The sequence below is a fragment of the Schistocerca piceifrons genome, chromosome X (genome assembly GCF_021461385.2).
Source record: "Schistocerca piceifrons isolate TAMUIC-IGC-003096 chromosome X, iqSchPice1.1, whole genome shotgun sequence".
NCBI lineage: Eukaryota > Metazoa > Arthropoda > Insecta > Orthoptera > Acrididae > Schistocerca > Schistocerca piceifrons.
In genome coordinates this window covers 566958879-566977468 of record NC_060149.1, presented here as the reverse complement: position 1 = coordinate 566977468, position 18590 = coordinate 566958879, and the positions used below count along the sequence as shown (strand labels likewise).

General features: G+C 45.6%; 1 protein-coding gene across 1 annotated transcript in view; it reads left to right on the top strand.

Moving 5' to 3' along the window:
• Positions 1–511: 511 nt before the first annotated feature.
• LOC124722522 (toll-like receptor 7) overlaps positions 512–18590 on the top strand; it is an 82608-nt gene continuing 64529 nt past the window's right edge. The window contains exon 1 of the mRNA XM_047247672.1: positions 512–563. Within this exon, the coding sequence (XP_047103628.1) occupies positions 512–563 (52 nt within the window). The remainder of the gene's footprint in view (positions 564–18590) is intronic.

The window sequence follows — 18590 nt, the reverse complement described above, 5'->3', positions numbered from 1 at the left end:
CGGTTACTCTCGCGAAGCATTTTCGAAAGTATACTTTTAAGAAGATGCAAATAAATGATTTTGAAACGGAATGACTGTATTAATGTTTGTGTTACCTATCAAAAACCGACATGAAAAGTAAGCTTTTCACTGATATATTTATATAAAGTTAAATTTAGCCTACTCAGCCATATAGCCAATTAGTTTTTGTTGAATATCAGCATTTTAGACGAATCACTACGCATCGTACTGATTTTCCTCAATTAGTTATGTCTCTCAGACGCGCGAATCCACTTCGCATGTATACATGTTTCTGTTATTCACTTATTATCTACAGAATGAACCAGTAAGCCTTCGATAAAGTTCCAAATGTGATGATACGGACGAAAAGAAAAAAAAATTTATTTAGCACAAGCTCGCTTAAAAATCAAGAGAACTCGGTAAAGAACCACATGTTCTGTTTGTAGATTTCAAGAAGACCTATGACCGCATACACCACAACAGCCTGTTCCATTGTCTCAAAGCGTTCGGGATGCCACAGAAGATCATCGACCCGATAAAGATCTGTCTGAGTGAGACACGAGGTAAGGTAAAGCTGGAAAACAGACTAAGACATGACTATAAAATTGTGATAGGTCTCAGGCCACGAGATGGCTTGTCTCGTACCCTGTTCAGTTTTGTCCTTGAGAAAATCATACGTGACACTTTCAAAAATAACGTTGAAGGGATCCAAGTCGAAGGGATATCTAGTACACGCAGATGATATCTGCTTAATCGGCAGCTCTGAAGACGAATTGAAAGAAATGACCAGGGCACTTGAGATGGCTACCAGCAAATGTGTGCTACTCATGAACAAAGCCAAGACGGATTACCATGTTATCACTCGTCGACAGGCTCAGGATACCGAACATCTACAGTCACTGTGGTGGGAGGCCGTTCCTACAAGAAAGTTCGCGAATTTAAATACTTGGGAGCACTTTTCACGAACAAATAGTTATACGAAATAGAGATACCGACAGCGAACTTACCCTTCTACAGCCTAACACAACTTCTTCGGTCCAACTCCTTCTCATGACAGTTCAAGATTCGGCTGTATAAAACCCTGATTAAGTTCGTGGTACTATGTGGCTGTGAGACGTGGGCCGGCCGCGGTGGTCTCGCGGTTCTAGGCGCTCAGTCCGGAACCGCGCGACTGCTACGGTCGCAGGTTCGAATCATGCCTCGGGCATGGATATGTGTGATGTCCTTAGGTTAGTTAGGTTTAAGTAGTTCTAAGTTCTAGGGGACTGGTGACCACAGATGTTAAGTCCCATAGTGCTCAGAGCCATTTGAACCATTTTTTTGTGAGACGTGGAGTGTCCGAAAGCTTGACTTTCATAACCTCGTATTCGAGAGAAAAGTGCAGCGGAAGACCTTAGGTCCACTGACGTACGCGAACACCGGCGAATCGAGAATCAGACACAACCATAAGCTAGCCGAATTGTACCGAGATACCAGTATAGCAGGAATCATAAGATACAAGCGACTACAGTCGGCTTGACATGTGGTTCGGATGGAAGACGACAGGTGGCCACGCAAGCTCCATGATTTCATCCCTATGGGTAGGAGACCACCGGAAAGACAAAAGAAGAAGTGGAGGGCTGGGCTCCATGAAGACCTTCAACAGTCAGTGCTAGATGTGGACGGATGGCGGATGGCAGCATTGGATGGAAGTAACTGGAGAAAGAGACTCTTAGCACGGTGCGGTCTGTTGGGCCTGTTCACATAGAAGTAAACGTTAAATATGGGATGTAAATTGCATACCAAAAGGACTGTAAGCACTTGGTCACCTTTGCTACTGTGAAACAAATCTCGTCTACATAAACATGTTTACTTTCCACATTTTGAGGTGTGGTAGTATGGATCAAAACAAGAAACAAAATCCTGTAAACATGGGCTCTAAAGTGTATAGTTAAGAACTATGAGTACTTGTTCATCTTCGCTGCTGTGAAACATCACTTTTATAGAACAAGTGCTCATAGCTCTTAAGGTATGCATTTTTGAGCCCATGTTTACTGGATTTTGTTTCTTGTTTTGGCCTATACTACCTTCTCCTGCAATGAGAAAACCAAAGAGCTTTCAATACAAAATATCTGTTCACAGCACCGAAGACGAACAAATGCTCATAGCTCTTTAGGTACTCATTTTAAAACCCATGGTTACTAGGCATTTTTCTTGTTTTGTTCTGCGCTACCACCTCTGTCGGTGGAGTTCTGGTACACCCACTGTACACACACAAAACGGCGCATTTAAAATTCTCGCTGAAACCGGAGACGGGACCTGAAGTGTAGAGTCTGACATATGAAGCAGCAGCGCTTCTCAGACAAGTAACAGTACACCTTGCGTGAAGTTCGAACGATATACTTTAACGACAGGTGCAAATACCAACCAACCATCTTTACAGATTGACTGGGTATGCGTTTTTATTTCCGTGATTCGAATATCGAGTCAAATTTTCAAAGAACCTGGCAGTATGACCCCACTTGTCAGTATGACGCTGCATTACTTCTATGCTGAATGGATACACTGATTCGGTAGGGAAAGGTTTCATAAGGCCCTTGCATCCCCTCCTGAGGCAAGCTGGCACACAGTTGTTGCAAATTGTCCTTGATATCCTGGATACTGTCACTGGGTGGGATTTGATATCAGAGCTGGTTGCACACGGGCTCAAAAAAAAAAAAAGAAAATGGCTCTGAGCACTATGGGACTTAACTGCTGAGGTCATCAGTCCCCTAGAACTTAGAACTATTTAAACCTACCTAATCTAAGGACATCACAAACATCCATGCCCGAGGCAGGATTCGAACCTGCGACCGTAGCGGTTGCGCGGTTCCAGGCTGTAGCGCCTAGAACCGCTCGGCCACTCCGGCCGGCGCACACGTGCTCAAATCGGTGAAAAATCTGAAACTGTTGTTGACCATAAGGCTACGTCAACATCACGCAAACAGTTCACAGAGCCACATGTGCCATCTGTGGAGGGGCATTGTTCTGTTGAAAAATGTCACCACAATACTGTGGTAACACATGAAGACTCTGGATGTCCATGACGTGTAGTTGTGCCGTCATAGGTCCCTCAGTCACTATCAGCCCTCACCATGATGGTAAAGGTAACACAGCTGTGACTTTTCCGATCTTTGGCAGAACGGGTTCGCTCCTCATCTCGTCGCCATACTAACCAACGATGGTCATCCGCCGTATTGCAGAAACCTGATTTGTCTCTGAACACAGTCCATGCTTCCCCTTCACGGCACCGCTCCGAACGCAGTCGTTTGTGTTGTGGTGTTGAAGGCAAGCTACGCGTGGGAGGGTAAATCCCTTGTCCACCTACTACTATTCTCTGATCATTTGTAGAGGATAATAGAGACTGTTGCAGGGAATTCATAACTTGTTCTTGGATGGCAGGCACAAATGTGAAGTGGTTACGATACGCTTGATACACAATACGGCGGTCCTGTCTTGTGGTGGTCAGGCGTGGTCGACGGGAACCTTGCAGACGAGTATGCTTGCCCTTACGTTCCCACGCGGCCCAGGATAAGGCCACTGTTACATCAGACTGCTCCACAAATCTGAGTTCTGCCCGAGCCGACCAGCCGGTCAAATGAAGATCCACAATAAAGCACCTTTCAAATTCTGTCAGGTGCTGATATACTGTCTCAAACGAGTACGTGTCTTCTCCGTGTTCTTAACAGTAATCATTCAGCATCTGACGCTGTTCACACTTTTATATACTCTACCAGGCCTGGTAGCAATAGTAAACAGGAACATCTGTAATACAGTAATGTAGGGCAAAAGTAAGAAAGTGTGCTCGTCGACGGAAAGAAGCGTGTTGAGTAGAAACAAAGTTAGAAGTTTAGGATCGCTACGAGAAAGGTAGCGTTTTGTTCACATTCTGCATGCTATGATACTTAGTGAATCGACTGTGAGAACTGTTCTTGGATATTCGGAATGAATCCGAAAAGCTGCTCAACCTTCACATAACGTAAGTGTGAATAGAGCGATCAAATTTCGCCCAGAGGCGGTGGTCAGAATGGAAGAACTGCTAAGCTATTGGATTGAGCCTGCCTCTCTCGGGAGCTACCATTCAAGCTGAAGCCGAGACCGTGAATGCAGATTTAACGAAAGGAGATGACGATATATCACCTTTGGCCAACTCAGATTGGTTTGATCGCTTCAAGCAACGTTTTCGCTTTCACAACATTAAAATGACAGTAGAGGCATCTGCAACAGACTGGAGCCGAGGAATTTAAAAGACAGGTTTAGAGAAATATTGGCAGAAGAAGGCTACACTGCGAAACAGGTTTTCGTCCTTGATGAAACGGTTTTACTTTCGAAACAAATGCGTAGCTGCTCATTGATTCCTACTGGAGGTTCAAAAGGTTCTAATGGTTCAAATGGCTCTGAGCACTATGGGACTTAACAGCAGAGGTCATCAGTCCCCTAGACTTAGAACCACTTAAATCTAACTAACCTCAGGACATCACACACATCCATGCCCGAGGCAGGATTCCAACCTGCGACCGTAGCAGGCGCGTCGTTCCGGACTGAAGCGCCTAGAACCGCTAGGCTACGGCGGCCGGCTTCTACTGGAGGAAAAACAGCACCAGCATTTAAAGCTACCAACGATCAGTGCACCCTTCTTTTCGGTGGAAACACTTCAGGAATTGCGAATTAAAAACCCCTTATGATCCGCCACTCTCACACCCTAGGGCACTAAAGAGTTGTGATAAGAGCAGGCTTTCATTATTGGTTCAAATGAAACACTGAGTTTCTGTTTCCGCCACCGAACACTACATCCTTCCTTCAATCCGTGGAACTTTATTTCTACTCTAAAGGCATATTATCCGCATAAAGTTTTCTCCAACCTCATAGAAGAATGTGATTCAAGTGACGAACTTATCATCAGGATTTCTGGCGACAGTTTAATATTAAGGTGGCGATTGATGTTATTACAGACCCGTGGACTGGCATCACTGCAAAATTTATAAATGCTGTATGGAGGAAACTTTGCTCCGACACTGTGGTAGTGCTAGAAGAGAGGAACTGCGGACATAGCACGGGAGATTGGAAACACTGATCTCGATGAAGAGAATGTGTGTGACCTCCTAAACTCTCATTCTGAGGAACTGAGCTACGATGACTTGACTGTTTTCAGTGAAAATAATAAAAAAAAAAACAGAAGTCGGGGAAGTTCAGCCTGTTAGAAATCTGACAAAGAAGAAAATGGGCAAGTCTTTCTGAGTGATTGACGCTGCAGTAACTGTTTTTGAGGAACGTGCTCATGATGAAGTAAGGACTGCAATAGCGAAGAGAGAAGTTGTACTTTCTGTTAAGTTTTACAGACAGCTGTATAATCAACCGGCAAAGAAGATTACACAGCTGACAATTAAACATTTCTCTGCAAAACAATGCGAGACTTCAAATGAATGTCAAGCGCCTCGTGAGAACACTTCTGGTACAAAAGGATTTGAATGTAAGAAAATCAGTCACGGAAATTAAACTGACTATAGCACCATCAAATTCTTCCGATGTGGATGATCCAGATGCCATTTAGGATGCATATTTAATGACAATGATGTTAGTGTACTATTGTGTGCTTCAGTGTTAAATTTTAAGTGCATAAATTTTGCATTAAAACGAGTTTCAGAAAGTTGATATTGATTATTTTGTGCAATACCACTTAGAAACTCTGCTACTTTAGACTCAGTATGTGAGTAAACGAGAATCTAACACCATATTTTACGTAGGCCCACATAATGTCACCCGTTTTACAGGAATTCGGTATACGCGACGATTCCTCGGAACGTAACTACCGCGTATAACGAGATTTATCAGTACATTATCACGTCCACTCCTAACCGTGATGCAACTTCGCGCTTTCCACATTAACAAATCAATGCCGGCTTTGAAATAAATGACATGTGGCAGGAAAAATACGAGGCCCCAGACTGAATGCCGAACATTTGGCTGGGTGGGAATTTACCCACATAGCCACCTAAACACACCAGGAATAAAGTATAACCTTTCAGATCTTAAAACTTCAGCTATTACTGGCTGGATTCCTTGATAATGACTAGCGGTTTCAGGATTAATTAAAGTTAGCACTCTCCGGGAAAGAGACAACCTAGATCTGCAACCATTAGATACAGCTTTTAATATTTACATTTTCTCCGATCTACGTCCAGCTTGTTTCAGATGTTATTCTTTTCAGTCGACTGGGGAAAACAAGAAAGATTGATGTTTACCTTCAGATCGACGAAGAGAAACAATAGGCACAAGTTCGAATAGGACATGGATGTGGAAGGAAATTGGCAGCGTTGTTTTCAAGGAAATCATCCTGTCACCACCGTTAATTGTCTTTCAAGGAAATTCCTTAATGCCAACAAGGGTATCTGAATTCCTCCTCTTCAAAGTGCGAGTCCAGTGATTTAACTAGTTCGCAAAACTTCTGCTTCCCATGCCCGGGTTCCCGGGTTCGATTCCCGGCGGGGTCAGCGATTTTCTCTGCCTCGTGATGAGTGGGTGTTGTGTGCTGTCCTTAGGTTAGTTAGGTTTAAGTAGTTCTGAGTTCTAGGGGACTGATGACCATAGATGTTAAGTCCCATAGTGCTCAGAGCCATTTGAACCATTTGAAAACTTCTGCTTGCAAAACTTCGATTCCTACTTCAGTTACATTTTGTTACCAGTATTATTACTCTGTCACGACGTCGCAAATGCAAGTGCCCGTTTGTAATTATTACATTATTTCGCGTAGTATAAACTCATTTTCTGGGATGTGTGCCAGTTACGTTAGGTGGTTAAATGGCGACTCTGATGAGACATTTTAATACAATTCAATTTCATTATGAGGTTCTTCGTATCGTATAATTTATACTCTATAAGAGAAAACTACATCTTTCTGTTGTGCATGACTTCGTGTCCAATGGTAAGGTTCAAATGGCTCTAAACACTATGGGACTCAACATCTGAGGTCATCGGTCCCCTAGAACTTAGAACTACTTAAACCTAACTAACCTAAGGACATAACACACATCCATGCCCGAGGCAGGATTCGAACCTGCGACCGTAGCGGTCACGCGGTTCCATACTGAAGCTCCTAGAGCCACTAGGCGACAACGGCCGGCCACAATGGTAAGGAGAGGTCGGCTACAGACTGGTGTGGCAACAGTCGTCTTAGAAAAGCTGGATGGAGCAGAAATGATTGGCGGACAGGTTAATACAACAATTTCTCCAAGTGTACAAAGACTCGATACGAATAATGCGACAAGAAATACAGTTCAGCTATCGCTGTACCAAGGGAGAAGCACGAACTAAGGTGTCGAAGAATAGTGGCTCCAAGCGCGAGTGGGGTTAAGGGGCCGTCGCAGGCCGTCCCATAACGCGGCGGCAGAGGGCGCTCGTGGTCTTGAGACGGTAGAGGTGTGGCTTAGCGACCGTGCTTCATTGGTACTGCCAGATACTGCGCGGCCGCTACCGGCTTCAGTCAGAAACTTGCAACTCCGTTGCTATGACGCCCGTGGAGTGGTTCTGATGCGTGATACACTTGCATACTGCGCATTTTGTGAAGTGAAAACCTCACAGCAGCGTGTAAGATCCTCTCTTTGGAACCAAAACCGGTTTCGTAGCTTCAAGCCGCAGATTCAAGAGGGTATGTAAATACAAATGGGAAATATCTGTTGAAAAACAGAATGTCCCCTCAATCAGTAATAACAGCAATAACTACACGATAGAAGACCCGAATGTGGGAATAGATAGAAGACCCAAAATTCATTATTCGGATAATAATACTCCGTCAAGTGAGCGTACAGTCGAACTGTAAATCGGCTGAATGGTGCCATCAGCATCCTCCAAAAACTGAGCTGGAACCGACAACATAATCAGACTGAATGCAAAAACGATGGGCTATACCCTAAAAAACCGCACCCTCTGTGTTGATGGAACTTACTAAAATTCAAGAATGAGACCGCATCGCACTTTAAGAGCTCGAGCAATAACATGTTAGTACTGAACTTGCAGGAATGATCCAGAAGCTGTCAACGTGGCGCATACGCGCTGGACAGGCCCACGCCGCGCCACCGCAGTTACGCCGTGGGCACATGGACGGTGCTTTCGAACGTCAACGCTGAGCGTGCCAACGTGCTGCTGAACGTTCAGAAACGATGTGACTTGTGCATACGGTAGGTGTCGTGATGACTGGGTGTTGCGTGATGTCCTTAGATTGGTTAGGTTTAAGTAGTTCTAAGTTCTAGGGGACTGATGACCATTGCTGTTAAGTCCCATAGTGCTCAGAGCCAGCCATACGGTAGGTGTGATGATGTTTGGTTTACGTCGCGCTCAACTGCGCGGTCATCAGCGCTCGTAAAAGCCCCGTCCCAATTCTTTCCCAGTACATTTTTTTTTACACAGTCCAAAGTAGCCACTGTCACGAATGATGACGATGACGAGGTCAACACAAACACCCAGTCTCCGGCCAGAGAAAATACCCAACCCGGGAGAGATTCGAACCCGGGAGCCCGTGATGCAGAGGCAGCTACGCCAGCCACTAGACCACGAGCTGCGGACGCCGGGAAATGTGCCTGAAAGTGATATACGCGATCGCAGTGCGTTTCAACGGCAGTTGCCTGCTGTAACTGGCTCGCAAATCACCCTGTTTACGAAACTGACGGGTATAAAACTCCTGCGTTAGCTCTATTAAAACTCACATTTCCTCCCTTATCCATTAGCCAGTCAGGTTATTCTGACTGTAGTACACATAAATCAAAATTTCCATATGGATGAACATGGCATACGGCCAAAAGGAATGTACCATGGCCAGTCAAGAAGGACATCACCTTGTAAAAGTTCCATTACAAATACTGCGATGCGAAGATAAAAAATATATAATCATTCTCACATTTTAGTAAGACGCTAAGGTCATTCTTAGTTGATCACTATTCCTATTCACCAGCAGAATTCTTGTAAGAAGCGAAATGCAAAACTTGAAACATGAAAGTGCCAATATACACTCCTGGAAATGGAAAAAAGAACACATTGACACCGGTGTGTCAGACCCACCATACTTGCTCCGGACACTGCGAGAGGGCTGTACAAGCAATGATCACACGCACGGCACAGCGGACACACCAGGAACCGCGGTGTTGGCCGTCGAATGGCGCTAGCTGCGCAGCATTTGTGCACCGCCGCCGTCAGTGTCAGCCAGTTTGCCGTGGCATACGGAGCTCCATCGCAGTCTTTAACACTGGTAGCATGCCGCGACAGCGTGGACGTGAACCGTATGTGCAGTTGACGGACTTTGAGCGAGGGCGTATAGTGGGCATGCGGGAGGCCAGGTGGACATACCGCCGAATTGCTCAACACGTGGGGCGTAAGGTCTCCACAGTACATCGATGTTGTCGCCAATGGTCGGCGGAAGGTGCACGTGCCCGTCGACCTGGGACCGGACCGCAGCGACGCACGGATGCACGCCAAGACCGTAGGATCCTACGCAGTGCTGTAGGGGACCGCACCGCCACTTCCCAGCAAATTAGGGACACTGTTGCTCCTGGGGTATCGGCGAGGACCATTCGCAACCGTCTCCATGAAGCTGGGCTACGGTCCCGCACACCGTTAGGCCGTCTTCCGCTCACGCCCCAACATCGTGCAGCCCGCCTCCAGTGGTGTCGCGACAGGCGTGAATGGATGGACGAATGGAGACGTGTCGTCTTCAGCGATGAGAGTCGCTTCTGCCTTGGTGCCAATGATGGTCGTATGCGTGTTTGGCGCCGTGCAGGTGAGCGCCACAATCAGGACTGCATGCGACCGAGGCACACAGGGCCAACACCCGGCATCATGGTGTGGGGAGCGATCTCCTACACTGGCCGTACACCACTGGTGATCGTCGAGGGGACACTGAATAGTGCACGGTACATCCAAAGCGTCATCGAACCCATCGTTCTACCATTCCTAGACCGGCAAGGGAACTTGCTGTTCCAACAGGACAATGCACGTCCGCATGTATCCCGTGCCACCCAACGTGCTCTAGAAGGTGTAAATCAACTACCCTGGCCACCAAGATCTCCGGATCTGTCCCCCATTGAGCATGTTTGGGACTGGATGAAGCGTCGTCTCACGCGGTCTGCACGTCCAGCACGAACGCTGGTCCAACTGAGGCGCCAGGTGGAAACGGCATGGCAAGCCGTTCCACAGGACTACATCCAGCACCTCTACGATCGTCTCCATGGGAGAATAGCAGCCTGCATTGCTGCGAAAGGTGGATATACACTGTACTAGTGCCGACATTGTGCATGCTCTGTTGCCTGTGTCTATGTGCCTGTGGTTCTGTCAGTTTGATCGTGTGATGTATCTGACCCCAGGAATGTGTCAATAAAGTTTCCCCTTCCTGGGACAATGAATTCACGGTGTTCTTATTTCAATTTCCAGGAGTGTATTATTGCACCTAGTGCAAGCTGTCTTGTAGATAAAGGCAACCGCAGAAACTCACTCTTCAGAAACAGCACACTTACATTTACATAACACGGAATATTATGGAATATTCTTCTACACACACACACACACACACACACACACACACACACACACACACACAGCAAAGTGCGGAATTCAGTCGAAAGGCCACTTGTATCAGATGATGCCAGCCCTCTTCAGTACAGTCTCGAGACGAAATTTTGGATTTCAGTTGAATAGGGTGGTCATTGATAGTGACCGGGCCAAATATCTCACGAAATAAGAATCAAACGAAAAAACTACAAAGAACGAAACTCGTCTAGCTTGAAGGGGGAAACCAGATGGCGCTATGGTTGGCCCGTTAGATGGCGCTGCCATAGGTCAAACTGATATCAACTGCGCTTTTTTAAATAGGAACCCCCATTTTTTATTTTATATTCGTGTAGTACGTAAAGAAATATGAATGTTTTAGTTGGACCACTTTTTTCGCTCTGTGATAGATGGTGCTCTATAGTCACAAACGTATAAGTACGTGGTATCACGTAACATTCCGCCAGTGCGGACGGTATTTGCTTCGTGATACATTACCCGTGTTAAAATGGTCCGTTTACCAATTGCGGAAAAACTCGATATCGTGTTGATGTACGGCTATTGTGATCAAAATGCCCAACGGGCGTGTACCATACATGGTATGTTGCTCGGTATCCTAGACGACATCATCTAAATGTCCGGACCGTTCGACGGATAGTTCGGTAATTTAAGGAAAAAGGAAGTGTTCAACCACATGTGAAACGTCAGCCACGACCTGCAACAAATGATGATGCCCAACTAGGTGTTTTAGCTGCTGTCGCCGGCCGGAGTGGCCGAGCGGTTAAAGGCGCTACAGTCTGGAACCGCACGACCGCTACAGCCGCAGGTTCGATTCCTGCCTCGGGCATGGATGTGTGTGATGTCCGTAGGTTAGTTAGGTTTAAGTAGTTCTAAGTTCTAGGGGACTTATGACCACAGCAGTTGAGTCCCATAGTGCTCAGAGCCATTTGAACCATTTTTTTAGCTGCTGTCGCTGCTAATCCGCACATCAGTAGCAGACAAATTGCGCGAGAATCGGGAATCTGAAAAACGTCGGTGTTGAGAATGCTACATCAACATCGATTGTACCCGTACCATATTTCTATGCACCAGGAACTGCATGGCGACGACTTTGTGCATCGTGTTCAGTTCTGCCACTGGGCACAAGAGAAATTACAAGATGATGACAGATTTTTTGCACGCGTTCTATTTAGCGACGATACGTCGTTCACCAACAGCGGTAACGTAAACCGGCATAATATGCATTATTGAGCAACGGAAAATCCACGATGGCTGCGGTAAGTGGAACATCAGTGATCTTGACGGGTTAATGTATGGTGGGGCATTATTGGAGGAAGAATAATTGGAGCCCATTTTATCGATGACAATCTAAATGGTGGATTTCCTACGTAATGTTCCACCGATGTTACTACAAGATGTCTCACTGCATGACAGAATGGCGATGTACTTCCAACATGATGGATGTCCGACACATACCACGCGTGCGGTTGAAGCGGTATTGAATAGAATATGTCATGACAGGTGGATTGGTCGTCGGAGCACCATACCATGGTCCGCACGTTCACCAGATCTGACGTTCCCGGATTTCTTTGTGTGGGGAAAGTTGAAGGATATTTGCTATCGTGATCCACCGACAACGCCTGACAACATACGTCAGCGCATTGTCAATGCACGTGCAAACATTACGGAATGCGAACAACTCGCTGTTGAGAGGAATGTCTTTACACGTATTGCCAAATGCATTGAGGTTGACGCACATCTGTTTGAGCATTTATTGCATTAATGTGGTATTTACAGGTAATCATCCTGTAACAGCATGCATTCTCAGAAATGATAAGTTGACAAAGGTACATGTATGACATTGGAACAACCGAAATAAAATGTTCAAACGTACATACGTTCTGTATTTTAATTTAAAAAACTTACCTGTTACCAACTGTTGGTCTAAAATTGTGAGCCATATGTTTTTGACTCTTTGACTATTGACTATTACAGCGCCATCTATCACAAATCGAGAAAAGTGGTTCATATTTCTTTACGTACTACACTCATGTGTAATAAAAAATGGGGGTTCCTACTTAAAAAAACGCAGTTGATATCAGTTTGACCTATGGCAGCGCCATCTATCAGGCCAACCATAGTGCCATCTGGTTTCCCCCTTCAAGCTAGACAAGTTTCGTTCTTCGTAGTTTTTTCGTTTGATGCTTATTTCATGAGATATTTAGCCCGGCCACGATCAATGGACCATCCTATATATCTATACATATATATATAGCGAGTGTTAACAGCCAGCCGGTGTGGCCGAGCGGTTCTAGGCACTTCAATCTGGAACCGCGCGACCAGCGACCTCTAGGGTCGCAGTTTCGAATCCTGCCTCGGGCATGGATGTGTGTGATGTCCTTAGGTTAGTTAGATTTAAGTAGTTTTAAGTTCTAGGGGACTAATGACCACAGACGTTTAGTCCCATAGTGCTCAGAGCCATTTTTTTGAGTGTTAACGTACCGTTGCCGTGCCTCGTTGACGTTGTATCGTCGTTGCCTTATGCGGTATGTTCCTGTGTATAGGTCATTGAAAGCAATCAGCATTGACCTTGCTGGGCAATTTAATAAGCAGCAGGTTATTGGCGGCCCCACTGTTTTCTGTGGACTTATGACGCAGTTTACTTGTTTACTTGTGATGTATCAGCAGTGTTTGGAGGCAGTACATGGTTGACCCTGGCTGTTGTATGGGGCAGTCATGCAGACTAGTGTGGCCTTGAAGCTTTTCCTTATGCAAACATTTTGGCTTGGAAGACTTGAAGTATAGCGGAGAGTACAGGACTACTAGCGAAGATTTCGTATGGTACCTATGGAGATGGTCCAAGAAACGTAGTCTTTGTATTTCATGATCTTTAAGTAATGACTGTTGTAGCCACTCCTAGAATAAATAGGCTCTATTTAAGGCTGCTTTTTCTATTAATATAACAGCAAACTATGGTGGAAAAATGTTTGTATTTATACTTTCTATTCGCTTAGAAAACTATTTCCGGGTACTATTTCACTGAGAAATATTTTAAATTCCTTATGAAACGTCATATGATTGCTCTTTTCCTTCTTACGCAGTATATGAAGATATGTTTGATACCATGTAACGAGTGGCCATGACTGCTTTGTGGCTAATTATTTGAGTGATAAACGGCGATGGGCGCCCTACTGCATTCGTGAAAGTCTTTCCCTGTTTCAACTACGCAGAGAATTTCACAAGTGCCATAAACAGTTTTATGTGTATCGCAGTGTGTGCATTTGTCAGTCCGTGTGGGCACCTTGTGTTTGAGTATGTGTTTCAGCACGTTTTGTGCTAAAATGACAATGTTTACCTTGCGTGGTATTAATAATTTAACAGTTTTGTAGGAGAGTTTTTCATCGTATGTTTTACAGGCAGTGAGCTTCTTCTTCTGCTGAAACTGACTTTTTGCAGCCTGTTCTTCCCTTCCGTATAAGACTGTCATCATACGAGAGGCCTTCAGTGAGGAATGAAACACATTTTCTTCTCGGCCAGTTTCGGTTGACAAAACGCAGAATTTGTTGCGGGACATCGTGGAACGTGGAATATTCCCGCTTCAGCCCTACAGTTTCACGAAGTTCCGATGGTGGTGGCGCAATACGTAGTCTTCAAAGTGGCGTCTGTAGCTTAGGTACGTTCCAAGTAGAAATCTGTCATCGAGTTTCTTTCGGCAGAAAACTAGAGCATCGCAGATGTTCATAGGCGCTTGTGGAATGGTTACGCGGACGTGGTAGCGAACAAAACCACAGTGAGTCGTTGGGTGAAGCATCTGTTATCATCGCAACAAGGTCGCGCAAACCTGTCCGATCTCCCGCGAGCCGGCCGGCAGCACACAGCTGTGACTGCTGCAGTCTTGGAACGTGCAGACATTCCCATTCGAGGTGATCGATGGATCGCAGTCGCAGTCAAACACCTCGCAGCACAACTGGACGTCTCTGTCGGTAGTGCTGACACACTCGTCCATCGCTCGTGGTACTTAAACGTGTGCGCCCGCTGGCTTCGTCGCCGTCTCACAGAAAACCATAAAAAGGAACAAAGGACCGTATGTGTACAGTTGTCTGTGCGTTACGAGGCTGATGGTGACTATATTTTGTCGAACATCGTTACAGGCGATGAAAGATGGATTCATCACTTCATTGGATACGATGTCGACTAGTTGAGCGGTACTATGGGCTAAAAATGGCTCTGAGCACTATTGGACTTAACATCTGAGGTCATCAGTCCCCTAGAACTAAGAACTACTTAAACCTAACTAACCTAAGGACATAACACACGCACATGCCGGAGGCAGGATTCGAACCTGCGACCGCAGTGGTCGCGCGGTTCCACACTGAAGCGTCTAGAACGGCTAGGCCACTCTGGCCGGCCGGTACTATGGGGACGTACAAACAGTCCCACTAATGTGGACGTCGCATTCACCGGAGATTACGTTGAAATAAGTGGTGAACAGTATGACGTATTGAAATCAAGAATGAAACTATCCTACTTCTTAAAAAAAATTGTTGCATTACCTATTAAATGCCCCTCGTTTATCTCTGTTTCGTTTAATTCACATGACTACCCCAGAGTTTCTCCTGTCGCTACGTCAAATTCTCTTAACTAGTTTTGGATACCTGCTCTCTGTTCCCTCGTTTCATGCAACCTTATCTCTGACAGACGTCGATAAACTTCACGTATAGCGATTTGTCAGGCAAAAAGGGATACTTGTACTGCAATGTCACGAAAATAATATGCTGTTGAATATTTGTACACAATGCCTGTTCAGAGTAGACGAAACTTCACGAAAATATAAGCATCACCTTCGCCACGTTATGCTGAGGAGTAGAAGAGAGTATAGTTAAAAAAAACTGTTAGCGATTACATACAAAAATTTGTGATTGAATACAGGAGCCGGCCGGTGTGGCCGTGCGATTAAAGGCGCTTCAGTCTGGAACCGCGTGACCGCTACGGTCGCAGGTTCGAATCCTGCCTCGGGCATGGATGTGTGTGATGTTCTTAGGTTAGTTAGGTTAAAGTAGTTCTAAGTTCTAGGGGACTGATGACCACAGCAGTTAAGTCCCATAGTGCTCAGAGCCTTTTGAACCATTTTTGATTTTTGAATACAGGATTTCCTTTCAGGTAAAACTCAAGACGTCGTTTTTAACGGAGCATTATCGACTAATGTAATTTAGGGACTGCTACAATGGAGCGTTTGAGGCCAGCTGTATTTTACGTTAACGCTCCAGCGGATAACGTAGGAAGAACCTAAGGTTATTCGCGGACGATGATGATATCTATGGGAAGGCTGCAACGCTAGAAGACTGTAGCGAAATTCTGGGAGAACTGCAATGGATCCACGGCATGTGCAGGGACTTTCAGTTGATGCTGAATGTAAATAACTGTAATGTATTGTGCATAGATAGGCGAAGAGATCCACTGCTCTTCAAATACGCTATAGGCGACCAATCACTGGCACCAGCAATTACTGTAAAATAACCAAGACTAATTATATGGAGTGACCTAAAATGGAACAACCATACAAAATAATAACAGGAATAGTAGATGACAGACTGAGATTTATTGGAAGATTCTTAAGGAAAAGTAGTTAAGTTACAGAGAAGATGCAACGAGTAAGGGCGTGTTTCGTCACTAGATCGTTTTCACGGCGGGAGAACGTTACAGAGATGCTCAATGAAATCCAGTGTCAGACGCTAAAAGAGAGGCGTTGTGCCTCACGGAGAGGTTTAATGCTGAAATTTGGAGACCAAACGTTCCAAAGTGAATCGGACAATGTACGAGGGGCGTTCAATAAGTACTGCAACACATGTTTTTCTCATCCAATTCCGGTGGAAATTATGCGGAATTTATTGAGTGACGTCGTGGAATATTCCCGCTTCAGCCCTACAGTTTAATGAAGTATCGGTAGGTGGCGACGCTATACGTAGCCTTCAAAATGGCGTTTGTGGTTGAAATGGTTCAAATGGCTCTGAGCACTATGGGACTCAACTGCTGTGGTTATCAGTCCCCTAGAACTTAGAACTACGTAAACCTAACTAACCTAAGGACATCACACACATCCATGCCCGAGGCAGGATTCGAACCTGCGACCGTAGCAGTCGCACGGTTCCGGACTGCGCGCCTAGAACCGCGAGACCACCGCGGCCGGCAAAATGGCGTTTGTAACGGTGGTGCCTTCCAAGTAGAGAGTTATCATTGACTATCCTTGGCGGAAATCCAGAGCATCTCAGATATTCGTAGGCACTTGCAGAATGTCAACGGAGACCTGACAATCAACGACAGCCCGGCGAGTCATTGGGCGAGATGATTGTCATCATCGCAAGATCGCAGAAACCTGTCAAATCTCCCGCGTGACGGCCGGCCGCAGGCAGCTGTGACTCCTGCATAGTTGGAATGTGTGGACACTGTTATTCGAGATGACCAACAGATCACAATCAACTACCTGGCTGCATAGCTAGAGGTCTGTGTTCGTAGTGCCGACACCCTCCGCCACCACTCTGGATACTCAAATGTACCAGGTGATCAAAAAGTCAGTATAAATTTGAAAACTGAATAAATCACGAAATAATGTAGATAGAGAGGTACAAATTGACACACTTGCTTGGAATGACATAGGGTTTTATTAGAACCAAAAAAATACAAAAGTTCAAAAAATGTCCGACAGATGGCGCTTCATCTTATCAGAATAGCAGTAATTAGCATAACAAAGTAAGACAAAGCAAAGATGATGTTATTTACAGGAAATGCTCAATATGTCCACCATCATTCCTCAACAATAGCTGTAGAGGAATAATGTTGTGAACAGCACTGTAAAGTATGTCCGGAGTTATGGTGAGGCATTGGCGTTGAATGTTGTCTTTCAGCATCCCTAGAGATGTCGGTCGATCACGATACACTTGCGACTTCAGGTAACCCCAAAGCCAATAATCGCACGGACTGAGGTCTGGGGGCCTGGGAGGCCAAGCATGACGAAAGGGGCTGCTGAGCACACGGTCATCACCAAACGACGCGCGAAAGAGAACTTTCACGCGTCTAGCAATATAGGGTGGAGCGCCATCCTGCATAAACATCGTACGTTCCAGCAGGTGTTTATCAGCCAGGCTGGGGATGATGCGATTCTGTAACATATCGGCGTACCTCTCACCCGTCACGGTAGCTGTTACAACACCAGAATCACGCAATTCCTCGAAGAAAAAAGGCCCGATAACGGTACATGTAAATCCAACCCATACCGTGACTTTTTCGTCGTACAATGGAGTTTCCACGACAGTTCTAGGATTTTCGGTAGCCCAAATTCTGCAGTTGTGGGCGTTGACAGACCCTCGGAGCGTGAAATGTGCTTCGTCGGTCCACAACACGTTACTCAACCAATCGTCATCTTCCGCCATATTTTGAAACGCCCACACCGCAAATGCCCTCCGCTTCACTAAATCGCCAGGTAACAGTTCAACATGCCGATGAATTTTGTACGGATAGCATCGGAGGGTACGCCTAAGTGCCAGCCAAACAGTAGTGTATGGAATGCCGGTGCGACGTGCGACTGCACGATCGCTGACTTCCCCGTGCATAGACAAACCCGCTAGAGTCCCCATTTCTTCCTGAACTATCTCAGCAGCATTACGCCTTGTCCTCGGTCGGCCACTACGGGGTCTATCGTCTAAACAACCCGTGGCTTCGAACTTCTAAATCATTCTCGCCACAGCTGCATTTGTCAACGGACCTTTACCCGTTCGAATCCCCTTCCTATGGCGATAGGATCGTAACGCTGAAAATAGCACATTCCCCATTCTGATAATACAGATTCACTAAAAGCGCCTTTTCAGGTAACGTCAACATGCTGCGACTGCTGGCGTATCTGATTCTCTCTCTCATTACAGCTTCTTTTATACACGATTGTCATGAGTAGTCACTGATGTTTTGCTGTCCAGCGCCATATGTCGGACATTTTGTGAACTTTTTTTTGGTTCTAGTAAAACCCCATGTCATTCAATTTTTACTTCTCT